The sequence below is a fragment of the Arachis stenosperma genome, chromosome 3, assembly GCF_014773155.1.
Source record: "Arachis stenosperma cultivar V10309 chromosome 3, arast.V10309.gnm1.PFL2, whole genome shotgun sequence".
Taxonomy (NCBI): Eukaryota; Viridiplantae; Streptophyta; class Magnoliopsida; order Fabales; family Fabaceae; genus Arachis; species Arachis stenosperma.
Genome location: NC_080379.1, coordinates 16,017,292 through 16,032,844, shown reverse-complemented (window position 1 = coordinate 16,032,844; position 15,553 = coordinate 16,017,292). Strand labels below are relative to the sequence as shown.

Sequence of the window (15,553 nt, the reverse complement as noted above, 5' to 3'; positions counted from 1 at the left end):
TAAGTTTTGTATCTCCTAGCATACTGTGTTGAATCTTTCCATGTAATCCCAGAGTGGCTCTTTGACTTGTTTAACCCCTAGCAAGCTTGGAACACGCTTCACTTTATCCTTCTGAACTGAGAATCTAGTAAAAAACTTCCTTGTCAGGTCATCAAAACAAGTTACCGACTTAGGAGGTAAGTTATCGAACCACTTCATCACGACTTTGGTCAAAGTTGTCAGGAATGCTTTGCAACGAGTTGCGTCAGAGGCATCAGCTAGGTACATCCAACTTTTGAAGTTGTTGAGATGGTGTCTCGAGTCAGTCGTTTCGTCATAAAGATTCATGTCGAGTGTTTTAAAATTTCTTGGTACTCTGGCCCGTATGATCTCCTCAACAAACAGATCTTCACCTTCCAGAGGGCTTTCCTCTCGATCTGCTCGATTACTCCGTCTTCGGAAGTCATCTTCCAAACTTAAGAGCTTTCCTTCCAGCTCTTTTCGTCGTTGTACCTCCTTTCGCATTTCTCATTTTGCTTTTCATTGTCGTTCTGCTTCCAACTCGAGTTGCTCTAATCATCCATGATGGCCATGGACTAGGCCTAATATCTCTGATAGATGAGGAGGTTCTTCATCTTCAGGCGGATGGACCTTTGATTGGATCCATCATGGCTGGGGGTTCCCCGATGTTCCTTCTTCGTAGGGAACATGCGTTCTTTTCCGAGGTGGAGGTATTGCGAGCATGAGGTTATCACGGTGGGGTTCCGGTTCTGACTCAGATGTATGTCGTATGACCATCATTGTATTGATTGTCCGCCATTATCAAAGGTTGAGCTCCAGGTCCCTGGCAATAGTACCAATATTCCAAGGGTTACTTGAAATGGTGATTTGGGCTTGAACGTGAGGTCTAGACTCCTTGTGATGTAGCGTCCAACTTGTTCTTGTACCGATATGCTGCCATCCGAGTTTCTCATAAGGAGGTGGGGGTGGTATCTGCAAGAGATTCTGATGCTTAAGTTAGTAAGGATTTTAGGCAGATTTTTAGTAGATTAGAACATGAATATACCTGAGGGGTGTCAATGTATTTATAGTAGAGCCGATAACCACCTTTTGGAGTAGTTTTACCTTTGTTGGTGGACAATCGTTCCCTTTATCTTGGAAGTTTGTTAAAATCTATCTTTTAGCGGATATAGAAATAGTTGGAGAGATTCGATGAAGCAGTTACTTATTTGGATAAGTAAAACTGAACCTTTTGTCATGTCCGACCTCTTGAGAGGTTAGGTAAGTTAGGAGAGGCCATCATTTTTTATGGGCCTTTTTTTCCTTATTAGGTCTAGTATGGAATAGGGTATGAATAACACCTTACATATTTAGTTAGATGCTGAATAAGTATGTTTATTAAAATCTATTAATTTAGTCCATTTTCTCAATTATATAAACCATAACCGTAACATAACCTAATGACACTAAATTGATAAATTTTCATAAATATATTTGTTTAGCGTCTAATTAAATATACTAGCTAAGTGTCATGTATGATGTGAGTTAACGTTCTATATCACCAATCATTTATGAAAACTACTAATTAAGCAACTGAAGAACGAAAATGATTAATTTATAATTTTTTAAAGAATAATTTAATTAAAAAATATTTTAAAGACAAATTTAAAGAATGAGTAATCTTTTAAAAATTAATTTGACTATTAACCTTTTAACATATTTCACTAAGACGTGGTTCAACAAATCAATAAAGCTCGATCTTCGTGTCAAAAATAAATAAATATATATTTTAATTAATATTTTATAATTATTTTTATAAAAAATATTTTATTTTAATTATTGAATAGATTATAAATTTTTTTATATATTATAAAAATATTATTTTTATTTAAAATGTGATCATATAAATAAAGATCACAAACATTTTTGTTAAAATAGTTGTCAAATAAATAAAGATGAAAATTTAAGTATAGTCGATTTTAACTTTACGTAAAATTAAGGATTTTCACCATAAATAATTCCTCATTACAACGCCAATACCCAAGAAGAATATCCTTTCAATTAACAATTTTCACCATGCATACGCATAAAGCATCATCACATACCACTTCTCTACAGCATGCACGAAATTGAAAACAACTAAAAGAGATCAAACATCAACTACCACAAAAGAAAATAAATCAAAAGAAGGAAAAAGAAAGAACGATGAATCAATGAATTGAATCATGCATCTATCTCATCAAGCCGACGATAACTTGGCATTATTCCCGACACTGAACCTGCTGCCACGACGGGCGTATTGTGCACGGTGGCATCCGTCGAGGACGGCGGTGAGATTGTAGGGGCTGACATCATCAGCGAGCCACTGGTCAACGTAGAAGAAGGTCTGGGAGCATGATTTATGGGGGCCAGTGGTAGTTACCTCAACATAGTCGCAATACCAACCATGGTGGGAGCCAGAGCCGTCAGAGGTGAGGTTGAGGCGGCAGACCGGGGTGTCTATGCATGGGCCTCGGCCGGTGAAGGCGTCAAGATTGCCGCGCTCCAGGTAGTCATAGCCTTGGCCCATGATCCCCCAGGCCCGGAGGTTTGGGACTCGAACCTCGCGGGCCTTTGCGTCACTGAGAGTGACAGTTATGTTTGCGTCTGTTCCTCCCTTTATGATGGATCCGGTTTTCACGTACATCGTGTACACACACTCCTGCTTATACGTACATACATACATAGATACATACATGTTGATTAGATGGATCGGTTCGTGAAGAGTGTAAAATTAAATTAAAGTACGTATATGAATAGATAAATTAAGAAAAGAGGTGTGTATGTGTGAAATTGAATACTTACATTGGAATCGCCACGGGCATCTGCAGAAAGGAAGAGAGATAGAAGAAGAAAAGAGAGGTATTGTTTCCTCATGGTCTTGTGTTAATTAGCTGTATTCAGCGACTGATCAGTGATCACTCTGCTGTTATGTTATTTTCTTTTTGATAGATTCAGATCGGAGAAGATGGACCATTTATAGCAATTATATACAGGGGAGACACGTTTCCCATTCTACACAATAAGCACTATATCAAATTATCAATCATATATTTTTCTTTTCTTTCTTTTTAATATTAATATTATATAAATTTTAGAGGCTAATTTTTTTATATGAAAAAAATATTGGTGTTTTTGTTGAAAATGAAATTATTTGATATAATTATAGTGAATTTTGTATGTGAAAAGTCAATAAGTAGAATGCATGTATGTTGGACACATTTTCTACACATTCACAATTTTGTAATATATTTCAAATATCAATATTCAATCAAAACACCATCTTCATCTCATATTAAAAATAATCTACATTTTTTAGAAGCTACCATTTATATTTTTTAAAAAAAAATTTAAGTAAAAAAATATTTTTCACATAATAAATAAATTATTTTTACTTTTTTAAATGATCTTTTAAAATAATAACTCAAAAAAAGATATTTTATTATAAGCTCATCTAAACACTAGTTATTTATGGCATATTTTTTGGTAAGGGATATTAGCAATTTCTAAAGAAAAATTTAATTTTGATATAGTGTAAGGCAATTTTATTTTTACTTTTTACATGTACATCCAATTATGTAACATTAGATTAGTAAATATAACAACTTTTTACATTGTCAATATGAATGATTCATACATTAAATAAGTCCAAATCTAATCAACATTTCACTACAAAAACGTACATAATAGCTTAACAAGCTCAACATTAAGTGATTCGCTTTTAAAAACCATATAAGGTGACACATTTTGATATTTATTTAACACTTTCAATTTCCTATGCATGAAGAGCACAAGCGACTAAGCAAAATTAACTACAAGTTTCGCCGCACATTTTAAGTGTGATTTACACAAGTGAGTAGTGACTTCTATTTGACTATCATTCTCTCTAGCTTAATTTTTGTTGGAAAATCTCATTTCTTCTATTACCGATGACTCAAGTGGTCCTAATTGTAACTCTTGTTATCTTAATGAAATCTATGATTTTTTTTTTTTTAAATAGAAGTTAGGGGGAACGTAACGATAAGCATTGGCGGCCATATATTTCATTATAGAGAGTGACATAGAGTTAGCTATATATGTACAAAGACAGTAACCAAACCACACTAACGTGGCTGTAATTTACATGACATGTACACTTGGCAACAACAGCAAGGTTTATACGCAATTTGAATACATGCGCAACAAACCAACAAAACAAGATAAAAGGACTGAGTGTTTCTGCATTGGATCCAATGGGAGATCAACAATGGAGTATATTCCCCAATTATACTTGAATGTGCTGCTACCATCTGAAAAAAAAACAAAAGAATATAAGAATGAAAGATAAAAGCCATGTTATGATACTAAGGAAAATAAATAAAAATCAGTTACCTTAGTCAGTTGTTGCTGGAGCTACCAAGATCAAAGTCCATTGTGTAATCATACTCAATAGTTGGAATTACAGAGGCCATAAACTTTAAGAATAAGAACAGGTACCTACACAAATACATCACTCATATTTAGTTATGCCACTCCAAGGAATAAAATGTGATTATACTAAGTCGGGCATTGCTAAGAGTGACCAGATCCAGAAGCGCCGTACCAAGTTCCAGTTGAAAGCTTACACAACTCACGAATTTGAATAAAAACAAGTCATTATTTGTGGGAATTCAAGTTGTATGGAGTGGTTGAAGTTAAATTAACAGGCATAAGCATACATCTTGGAATTCAATATGGCATCTCAAGCATATAAAGTTGCCGCTATCTCGAGGAACATAATATAATTAACCATGGAAACTAGGAAAGGGGTAAATGACTATTGAACAAAAAACAAATGCATGCTTGACTATATGCTACAAACAATCTTTAAGCAGATTCCATAATCAAATATTCCATCACCTGAAACCCGGTAATTACATATCCGATAAATAAAAAATTGTGAAGCTAATGAGGAAACAATATTTGTATGGATGTTGTAAACAATTACAGACAATGTTGCTTTAGATTTATTAAAAGAAAACTCCAGTTTATATCACCATGTGGAAGATTTTAATTACGTTTCTATGAAAGCAATAATATCTTAGACAGAAAGGGTTTACTTGTCAACTTCTGGCTCAACCCCACGTGACATCAACACATCAATGATTTTCTTCATCACTGCTCCATGTCGACATGGATGAATAGATGCATGCTTACCAGGCAAGTGAGGGTGGTCCTCAATTGTTACCTGTATATATTTCATGTTAGAACAACAACGTATTAACATAAGTTTAGCAAACTATAAATTGATAAATAGAGGGGTTAAAAACATAGGAAGTATTAAGCTTGATAGTTTTACCCTTTAAGCATGTAACTATGATCTATACATCAAAATGATTCATCCAACAATAAACATCGTATTGAATTCTGATAAAATATCTTTCACATAAACAATTCATCTCATATCTCACCGTTTTGCGAGCATGGTCCTGACTAACATCTTCAAGGACAAGTTCTTGTTGCAAAAGCATCCTTGACTGCAAGATGGAAAGATGGGATCATAAACCAGTGAACTAAGTTTCCAAGGTATAAAAATGAAAAAAGATTAAGGAACTTTTATTAACCCACCCCCTGAGCCCCCAGTTCAGGATATTCACATAATTTATATCCACTACTTAAAATAAGCAAACATTAGTTGTCCTGGTAGGTTCACCGTAGGCTTATAGACCAGACAAAAGTGAATGAATATATATAGTTAAAAGAAGATCTTGTGGAAAACAAACCTCATCATACCCGGTAAGCCATACTCGAGGTGTTTGATAATATTTATCATACCTACAAACAAGTCAAATAGAACTTTTCAAACTATTGTCTAAAGACTGTTTGTTTCAAATACAAAATAGGTAGTCCTTTCTATCTGACAGAAAGAACAAGATACAACAAAGAAAATAGGAGAAGTACAAATATGTCAGGAATAAATATCCTCCAATAGTTTATTCAGGAAAATCTTAGCACTTGTGTGATATGTCGGGAAAAGATACCCAGTCTTCTCTGATATCACAAGTAGCAGTTTGTTCAGGAACAAAATGGCAATCAAGAAAAGTTACACTGAAAGTTTGAAACTCATCTTACGTGATACTAACGTCGTAAGTTCGGGTTCGTAGAATATTATCATCATCAGGTTCATGAGCCACTAGATATGTAGACTGAAGAGTAAACAATGACAAAATCACATTTCTTAAATCATTACTAAACAAGTAAAGAGTGAAAGTATATAGTTAATAAAAAATAAGTAAACTAGTGGAGAATTATTTGAAATATTATATTACTATTACAAATTATGCAAATAAAAAATAAAAAGTATTAAAATGAAAAATTGAGTTAGAGCTCACTTTCAGGTTGTAATTGCTTACAGCCTACCTAACATTTTAATTCCAACAAATATTGCGAGGACAGACTACCCTGAAAAGACTCTTACAACAAGCATAGTATGAGAATACATCTGCATATGACAGACGATACATATTTCTGTTCTCTTTCATGTGATTCAATAAAACTTCACTTTTCAGTCCAAATACAGATGTATAACAGTTAGGAAACCACAATCTAACTTCCTAGAAAGTGACACCCAACTTACAGGATCTGTAACAATGTTATCAGTTTCTTCAAACTCAGCCATATCCGGAATATCATCTTCCTCATCACCTCCCATGTAGGATGAAATTTGCTTAATAGGTCCCTTTTTGCTGATTTCTAGGCTTTCCATGGAAGGTAAATCCTCTTCCTCGTCGGATTTGGTTTCTTGAAAGAAAGAAATAAAAAGTAATAATACAGGTGTAAGGTATGAGCATCAGGGAATGGGATTAGAACCAAATCACAATATACTGATATAGAATAGAAGCTCTTGTTTTGTTACTCCCACAAGTTTGGGACTTATGCTAGTCCTGTATAAAAAAGTATTATAAACAGATATATTATTCATGCTCACAACCATAGGACGGATTTTATTTCAATTTCAATGGTAATTATTTCAATTCTGGTTAGTAGCTTGAAAATTTATTTGAAATTTTGGAGATTTCAATATTTTGCAGATAAATCCTTAGGTCTTTGTTGGCTGGAGGTGAGCTAGCCACACTGGACTCAAGGGAAAAACAGTTGCTGAGACCTTAATACTTGTCTACCTGGACATTTGCTGGTATCCCACTAACGAATGGGAAGAACTTAATTCAAATATGGAAAGCCCGTTAAGGGTTTTTTTTTTGTGGTTGTGGTGGGTTGGTGGGGAGGGGAGCAGTTCCAAGGTAGAAAACAGATTATTAAAGGATTTGATTGGCCAACCCAATATGTTTATGTGAGTATGTCAATGGAGCAACTTGGTCATTCACTCTCTTTTTCATCAAAAGGAGGAGCAGAATTGGGGAATTCAACGAAACACAGTGGTCACAACAATGAGCACAGATCGAAGCATAGATGACGAGGGTGGAAAAAATTGGTAAGAGTCTGTTTTAGGGAAAGAAAGGTGGAAGTTTATGATTAGATGGGGGTTGTGGCACGCCCAGAAGCTCGACATGAGAGTCTGACATTGACACCGATCTGCGATGCTGTTGCCCCACCACTTGCATTTAATGAACATAATACTAACTAACTTTGGGATAAGCCTATATTTGTAAAAAGCAAATACTACGAAACCATTATTGCACTAAGATTGTGGGGGGTTATTTTAGGTAGTGGACTAACCTAACCCCAAGCTTGTGTAAGGCAATGTAACACAACCCTAGAATAATGCCTCCAGCAACATACATACCTTTAGGTTTTCCATGAGTTGCTAGCCATCCATCATTTTCTTCATCATCAAGTAGAACTTCTCCTCCAGCCGCTTCGTATTCTTCTTCAACAGATGCAGCTCTCCGCAAACAAGGCACTGTCAAGTGTTAAGTAACTTCATAAACCAGCATTAATGAGGACAGCCACAGTTACTTGTTTAAGACCACAATAACAAATTCAGGAGAACCTCAGGGAAATACAGGTATCATAACTTTCTAGCTTTAAGGACAGAAAGAACAACATAACACAGTTCAAACTAGACTGAAGATAACAAGAACAAAGAAGATGTATGACATACAAATACATCCCAAGCTCGACTCTTACCATTCCTAGTAATTAAGAATTGTTTATCCGCTGGCAAATATGGCTTCCTTTTGCTTGGCTCACCAGATTCCCTATTATGTGCAATGGGAAAACAGAATATTAACAATTAATGAGGGCACAAAAAGGACCTCTTAATTTTGAGCTTTAGCAATTGCCATAACACAAATGAATGAAAATGTTCAATGCTTGCTAGTAGTTAATACTTAATATTAGTAGTTAGTACATGATTCAAATCATCCCCGAAAGTCCCATATGACCCCAAACCCTTTGTTACAGGGACCGAAGCTATATAACTTGATTGAAATCCTTCTGAGAGGTAAAATTTTGAAGCTTGAAAGCAGATTTAAAAAAATATATATTTTGGAAATAACGAATAGCCATTAGAGGAAGGAAAACATCGTGTAACAGGGACCCTAATTAAGAAAGATTAAATCTTTGGGATGGAAAAAAAAAAGGAAAGGGGAAAATTTACCAGGACCAAGTGGGGCATTTGGCAACGAGATTGTCGCCGGCGGTGACGAACTCGGAGACACTGAGAACTCCTTTCTCTTTGAAGGCTGAGACGGTTCGAGCGCTCGTGATCCTCTCTACTGTGCCCTTGAAAGCTTCGTGAATCTTCTGAGACAGAACCATCCTCTTCTCTTCTGAAGAAGTTGAATGCAGAAATGCAGACTCAGATTGCAGACTGCAGAGGAAGAAGAGGAATTGGATTATGCGAATGAGAGAAAAAGTTTTGGACTTCCTCTCTCGGTTTTTTTTTCTTTTTTTTTTTCTTTTTCGTTTTTTGCTTTAAACACGGTCACCTTGTCTATAAAAACAATAACTATTAACAATAACTATTGGGGTTTGTGGATTTGCATTACTTGTTGGTTTTTCACATTTTTAAACTAAAATAAATAATTAATTATTCCTTTCTCTAAATCAATGTTTTCATATGTTTTTTCTAAATTATTACTTTATTAGTAAATAAAGCGAGCGTAAGTTTTTTCCAACTGAGAGTGAGCTTTTTTCTGAAAGATTACGAGTAAATTGCAGTGATAATTTTATTTTACCCAAATCACACGTTTTCACATATTTTATTCATATTATTATGTGTAAATCATCACTTTAACATTAGGGCTTAAAGCAGAGGGAAACAAGTCCAGATTTAAACTCCAATTTTTATCTTTTGTATAAATACTTATTAATATCAAATTAATAATTTAATTAGTTAATCATATATAAATAATATTTAATATTATAAAATATGAAAAGATTATATGTCGTATTTAAGTAAAATAAATTTATTTTTACAAATCGGATTAGATAGAATGAAATTGATAAATTTATAATATGGATAGAATTCTAGTCAAAAGATCTAATAAATTTATATTTTATATTAAAATTTATTATTACTTTTTAAATCAACTAAATAATATATATATATATATAAGGTTGTGAGAATAGAATTTGTCAATAAATCCATAAGGTGATTAGTTCAATAATTTAAAGGTCCAATCAGAGTTGAACCGTGATTAAACTGATTTAATTAAATATATAATAAAATTATTAAAAATTTAATATAAAATTTTAAATTTTCAAATTCAATAATTTTTAAATTTTTAAAATTTTATAATTTTACATAATAACTTGTTTATATTTTATCACTAAAAATTCACAAAATAATTTTTTTTAAATAATTTCTAAGTTCTAATCTAATAATTAGCAACAATACTCATGGTTTTTAAATTTTAATAAATAAATTAATTATAATAATGATCGAAAAAAATAATTTAAAAAATATTTACCAAAATAAATACTTCTCTTATCTCGTTTACATGTAATTTTACATGTATCTCGTTTACACGACGAGATAAAACAGGTGAATGTGATACATGTATACGGTAAACGAGATAAATATTACATGCATTTTTAAAAAAAAATTTGAAAATAATAAAAAGTATTAATAATATTAATAATCCAAACTTTTAGCATGTAATTAGTACATAAAAAAATTGATAGAAGAGATTAAAATATATATGTTTGATCAATTAATACTCAAAAAAATTAATAGAAGAGTGGGAGATAACCGTTTCAATTCTCTTATGATCCAATTGGATTGATTTAAATTTAAAAAATAAAAATAACCGTTTGCCAACTATTAGGAGAGATTGATGGGAATAGTAGGAAGAGAATTGGAACGGTTATCTCTAACGTGGATAGTGGGATAACGTAATTCTCTTCCCACTCTCCCATCAACCTTTTTGAGTACTAATTGATCAAACTTATCCATTTTAATCTCTCCTACATGCTAAAAGTTTGAATTAAACGAGATATACGTTGCGTCCACCTGTCTTATTACACTGTAAACGAAATATATGCAAAATTATCTCGTTTACAGAGTAAGAAATATTTATTTTGGTAAATATTTTTTAAATTATTTATTTTAATAATTATTATAATTCATTTATTTATTAAAATAAAAAAATCCCAATACTCATTACATTAGTAACAAAAATATAAAATCAACAACAATAGAATACACAAAATTACACAAAAACTCAAACTATTGACAATAGAATTCAAAATCATAAAACATTTCAACAAAGACTTCCCATCAAGTATTCAACAACGAAAACTCATAATCCAAAAACAGATCCAAAATTGAAAAATCCAAAATCGGAAAAACTAAACAAAAAATCCAGACTCAACATCCAAACTAAATTCAGAATCACTTCAGCAACAAGCCAACTCAGAATACAAAATTAACAATAATTCAACCATCAACTCTAACTCAGAATCCCATCAGCAAAATTAACTCAACAAATTCACTCAACAAAAAATTAAGGTTCTGAAAATCGGACCGATTATCGAACTGGTCTAACTACTAGTTCACTGATTTACTGGTCTAATCGGTTCAACCTGAAAAATCGTTTTATAATAAAATAATAAATAAATTATAAATAAACACCTTACAACATAATGATGGACAGTACAATTGAATCACAAAAGCATAAAACAGTATCACATCACTATAAAATCACAAAACACAACAGAACAATTAATCAATAATCATACAATCTAGGCAAAATATTTGATGGGGCTCTCTACGAAAATTCCATTTGATGGAGCTGTCCAAAATATTTATAAAATAAGTTCAACTTGTTATGTTTTATTTACTCTTAAGCAACAAAAGTTTTACTAATTTTATCTTAAACCTCACATGAATGTTGATTAACAGATTAGCATATATTGTATCAAGTTTGCAACAACTAAAGACTCAACATTTGCACAGAAGAACAAGACATGAATAAATCTAAAATTAATTTGTTTCTTCATAGAGCCTCGTAGCGTTTGTTTTCGAGGGCAGGACACGGAGACATGGACAACACTTGTTTAAAAAGTGTTTGGAAGTAGAGACATGGACAGTGGACATATTGTCTCCGAGACAATTTTTGATACTTTTGTGTCCACTCTTTCACGAAGGACAATGATGGACACGGAATTTGGAAGAGTGGACACGGATAATTTTATAAATTTTGTTTTCCTTTTTTCCACTATTATCCCTTCTTATTTTTCCTATTGCGTTATTCAGAGATACTTTTTTCTTCATGTTCTTTCTCTATTTCTTTTTTTCCAAGTACTCTCTCCTTTTTGTAGAATTTTTTATTGGAGGTAGATAATTCTTTTCTTTTTATCGTTTTACTTCAATACCATTATAACCTTATATTATATTATTTCATTTGTAATAAAAATAATAACAAAAATAATTAATCTTAAAACTTTTAAAAGATAAATATTATCAAAAGTAAAATTGATCTTTTAAAATGCTAAAAAAAATTATAAATTGTAATTAATTTTATATGATTTAAAGAAAAAATCAGTTTTTTATAAAGAAAAATCAGTTTTTAGATAAAAAAAAATTAGTTTTTTTTAAATAAAAATAGATTTTTATATGCAAAAATTAATTATTTTTTCATGTAAAAATGAATTTTTTTTAAATTAATTTTTTATTTAAAATTAATTTGGCTTATTAACTTAAACAAAATTTTTTATTAATCAAACTCAAATTTATTTTTTTTATTAATCTTAACCATATGTATTCCTACATATTAATAATAAATTTTTAAATAAAATAATTATATTTATAAATTTTATTTTAATATAAATACTAATATATTTTTTTATTAAAATTTTTTGCCTCTTCAAATATTTTTTCAAGTTCTGTCTGTACTCCTACGTACTTTCATTTTTTATTAAATTAATTTGTATTGATGTAGAAAATTTGGAATCACAGGACTATTTTAGTCATTTCATATAATATTTTAGTCTTGTCCATGTGTATCCAAACATAATACTAGACATTACATTAGTGTCTTGTCCATCGTATCCAAACACAATACACAAAAAATAATTTTTAGTGTCTCCGTCCTATTGTCTCCGTCTCAGTGTCATGTTCTGTCCTGTCTCTAAAAACAAACGCAGCCTTACTTTTCTTCATTTAACCACCCCCAGTTTGATGGTGTAATAGAACTTCCAAGAAATGCTGACTTCAAATTCCTCACATTTAATTAGATATAGACAAAATATCGAACAAAAGGATGAACCAAATTGAAATAGAACCTAAGCTGATAAACAAATTCCAGCAATTCAAAAAATTAACCAAAAAATTAGTAACCTTTTACTCTTAATTATTTTTTCAACCTCCATCTAATACAAGTCACATTTAGTGTATAAGAATGCAAGAGTCATTTTTCTAATACAGGCAACTTGTTATCCACAGATGTATTATTATCAGGAATCGCTTCTTGATTGATAGTGTCATCCATAACTGAATTCAATAAATTATAAAACAATCACAATCTAATCTAACTATCTGAGCATAATTAAGTCACAAAAATACAAAACACATTAGCGGCATATTAGTATTACTCTCTCAGCAGCTAAAACCCTGAAACACAAAACACAAAACACACAACAGCACAGCAGAACCTGAGCTTAATAATCAGATAATCATCTACAGATTTAATAAAAACACAAAACCAAAGTTCTGAAAACCGGACCGGTCATCAAACCGTTTTAATAACTGGTTCAGTGGTTTATTGGTCCAACCGGTAGTTCAACCGAAAAAATTGTTTTAGAATAAAATAATAAATAAATTATAAAGGACCAAAGATGAGGGTACTCCAAGAACTCTTATTAGATGCAACAGCATTCAACATTATCACATATTCTCACACACACATACAAAGCCTTAACTCAAAGAACAACCACAGCAAGTGACTTGGAAAGAAAATGTAAACACCGAAACAATCACAAGCATACAGAACATGCGAATATTATTATAGCAAACACAATAATAAAATAGCTCTTCTAATGCGTCTCTAAAAATATCCCAAATCAAGAAAACTACATAATCTGATCCACTTGATTCAGAAAGCTACATATATTAGAAAAATTAAGAATCAACTAAAAGAAAAAGAAAAGGAAGGCCTGGTTGATTCGATTCAATTGCCTGAGATGAAGAATCAAACAGGGCTGGTAAGCTGAGAGTTTAAATGTTAAACCTCAATATTCAAGTAACATGACTCCATTATTGTTATTATAATATTATTACACCCCTCTAATGTCACAAACTCAATATATATTATAGTCCGTTGACACTTGTGTATTCACAACTTGGCCTCATCATTCTGATTCATACCTTAAGTAGAAGAAAAAGTCCCAATCAGCTTTCGTTACAATTTTATCCAGAGAGTTGGGGTTTTGGTTCGGAGTTCATGCCAATGATAATGACAAGAGGGATGAATCCGTGAATCAGTAACATAGGCAGTGCAAATTTTAACAAAGTTCATCACAATTATTAACAACAACAAAAAGCACTGAAGGAACACTGAGTAATATAGGCAGTGCAAATTTTAACAAAACTCATCACAATGATTAACAACAACAAAAAGCACTGAAAGAACAGTGAATCAGTAACATGGGCAGCAAATTTAAAATTTAAAAGTTATCAATTTAAAATTTATCATCAAATACAATCAGTGAGCAAAGCCAATCAATCAAGCACTGACTGAGCATTCTGTTCTGATTCTGTGACGGGGAAGCAACAAATTCAGCAACAAATTCAAGTTACAGCACAAATTTAACAAATCCTAGTAAAGTCCCGATTTACAGCAAAAAGGCAAATTTATTGATTACCAATTCAGCAACATGCAGAAATACAGGGAGAAGGGAAATCTGGAAAAGAGAGAACACTAAACCAAAACATTAACCAATAATCACAAAACACTAAACCTTCACCCAGCAATTACAAACAAAGCCAGCAATTACAAACATTAGCACATTATAAAACATTCCAAACCACTAAACCTTCACCCAGCAAAACCAGCAACTACAAACAAAGCCATCAGTAAATTTGAACAAAAAAATTAAGGCCCATCAGCAACTAACAGAGCCATCGAGCCATCAGTAACAGAGCCGTCAGTAACAGCGCAAAGAATTGAAAGCAACAGACTAACAGAGCCATCGAGCCATCAGTAAATTTGAAAAAAAAAAAATTTACAGCTATCAGCAACCAGCAAATACAAGACAGATCTATCAGCAGCAGACAATTACAATTTACAAAACATTACAAGAAAAATGGAACAAAAATTGAACAACAATTTCAGAACTTCAAACGAAGAAGAAGACCGAACATTCAGAAATTAAAAGGAAGAAGCGGAGGCGAAGAATTGAAAGCAGGGCCACTAACCTGGGTTCCGTGCCGAGAAGCCAGCGAAGATGAAAACGACGTGCCGAGCTACCTGGGGAAGAGGAAGATGAAAACGACGTGCCAGCGAAGATGAAAACGACACGGGGAAGAGGAAGCAGCGGCGGCGCTGAGGACCCGGGGACGGCAGCGGCGCTGAAGACCTGGGGACGGCGGCGGCGATGAAGGGCTAGGGTTTTCCTTGGCTTCAGAAGTCTCCAGGGAGTGCACGAATGATTGGGGGAAGAATTGGGGGGTGGGGTTGGTTGGTCACGAACGGTTCTGCTTTTGTTTTGTTTTTTTTTTTTTTATTTGCTTCGTTTTATTCGAACCGGCCGGTTATCATCCGGTCCAACCGATCAGTAACCGGCCAAATCGACGGTTTTCAAGCGGTTTTTTTCCAACAGTTATAAATATCGGATCGGATCGTTTTATTGCCGGTTTCCAGTTAAGAGAGAGAGAAGTGGGGTATTTCTAGGAGAGTTGATAAAGAAAATGACGTCGTTTGAAGGTATATGATGAATCGAAAATCCAAAAAAAAAACTCAAATTTCATCGGTACACTGGTTAATTATTAATTCGACCGATTTTTAAAATAATTTTTGTTAGTCTGTTTTTTGCATCAACCGAACCGACCAAATAGTCGGTTTTTCAATTAATTCGATCAGTCTGGTTTCGTTTTCAAAATCATGATATATAT

The 15,553-nt window shown here is 32.7% G+C and overlaps 2 protein-coding genes across 3 annotated transcripts; both read right to left on the bottom strand.

Annotated features, from left to right (window-relative positions):
* Positions 1-2,153: 2,153 nt before the first annotated feature.
* On the bottom strand, positions 2,154-3,006 carry LOC130965350 (PLAT domain-containing protein 3-like). Of its 2 annotated transcripts, none has more exons than XM_057890119.1 (2): positions 2,824-3,006; positions 2,154-2,680 (listed from the first exon to the last, which is right to left on the bottom strand). In XM_057890119.1, the coding sequence occupies exons 1-2, from the start codon at positions 2,893-2,895 to the stop codon at positions 2,219-2,221; spliced, it is 534 nt and encodes a 177-aa protein (XP_057746102.1). In that variant the 5' UTR covers positions 2,896-3,006; the 3' UTR covers positions 2,154-2,218. The 2 variants fall into 2 exon arrangements, with proteins under 2 accessions (XP_057746102.1, XP_057746101.1); XM_057890118.1 differs by having other exon boundaries at positions 2,154-2,683; positions 2,824-2,991.
* Positions 3,007-3,999: 993 nt separating this feature from the next.
* On the bottom strand, positions 4,000-15,120 carry LOC130968656 (autophagy-related protein 3-like). Its single transcript, XM_057894047.1, has 11 exons — positions 14,858-15,120; positions 8,597-8,809; positions 8,125-8,195; positions 7,781-7,897; positions 6,614-6,777; positions 6,109-6,182; positions 5,760-5,811; positions 5,448-5,513; positions 5,097-5,224; positions 4,390-4,494; positions 4,000-4,307 (listed from the first exon to the last, which is right to left on the bottom strand). Exons 2-10 carry the CDS (start codon positions 8,755-8,757, stop codon positions 4,395-4,397), a joined length of 933 nt encoding a protein of 310 aa, XP_057750030.1. The 5' UTR covers positions 8,758-8,809; positions 14,858-15,120; the 3' UTR covers positions 4,000-4,307; positions 4,390-4,394.
* Positions 15,121-15,553: the final 433 nt, after the last annotated feature.

Coding starts and splice junctions, on each gene's coding strand:
- LOC130965350 (XM_057890118.1), bottom strand. CDS start 2,895: ATGAGGAAACAATACCTCTCTTTTCTTCTTCTATCTCTCTTCCTTTCT. Junction 2,684..2,823: donor ATGCCCGTGGCGATTCCAAT/GTAAGTATTCAA, acceptor TGTACGTATAAG/CAGGAGTGTGTGTACACGAT.
- LOC130968656 (XM_057894047.1), bottom strand. CDS start 8,757: ATGGTTCTGTCTCAGAAGATTCACGAAGCTTTCAAGGGCACAGTAGAG. Junction 5,514..5,759: donor GGCTTACCGGGTATGATGAG/GTTTGTTTTCCA, acceptor TCCATCTTGCAG/TCAAGGATGCTTTTGCAACA. Junction 5,225..5,447: donor AGGACCATGCTCGCAAAACG/GTGAGATATGAG, acceptor AAATATATACAG/GTAACAATTGAGGACCACCC.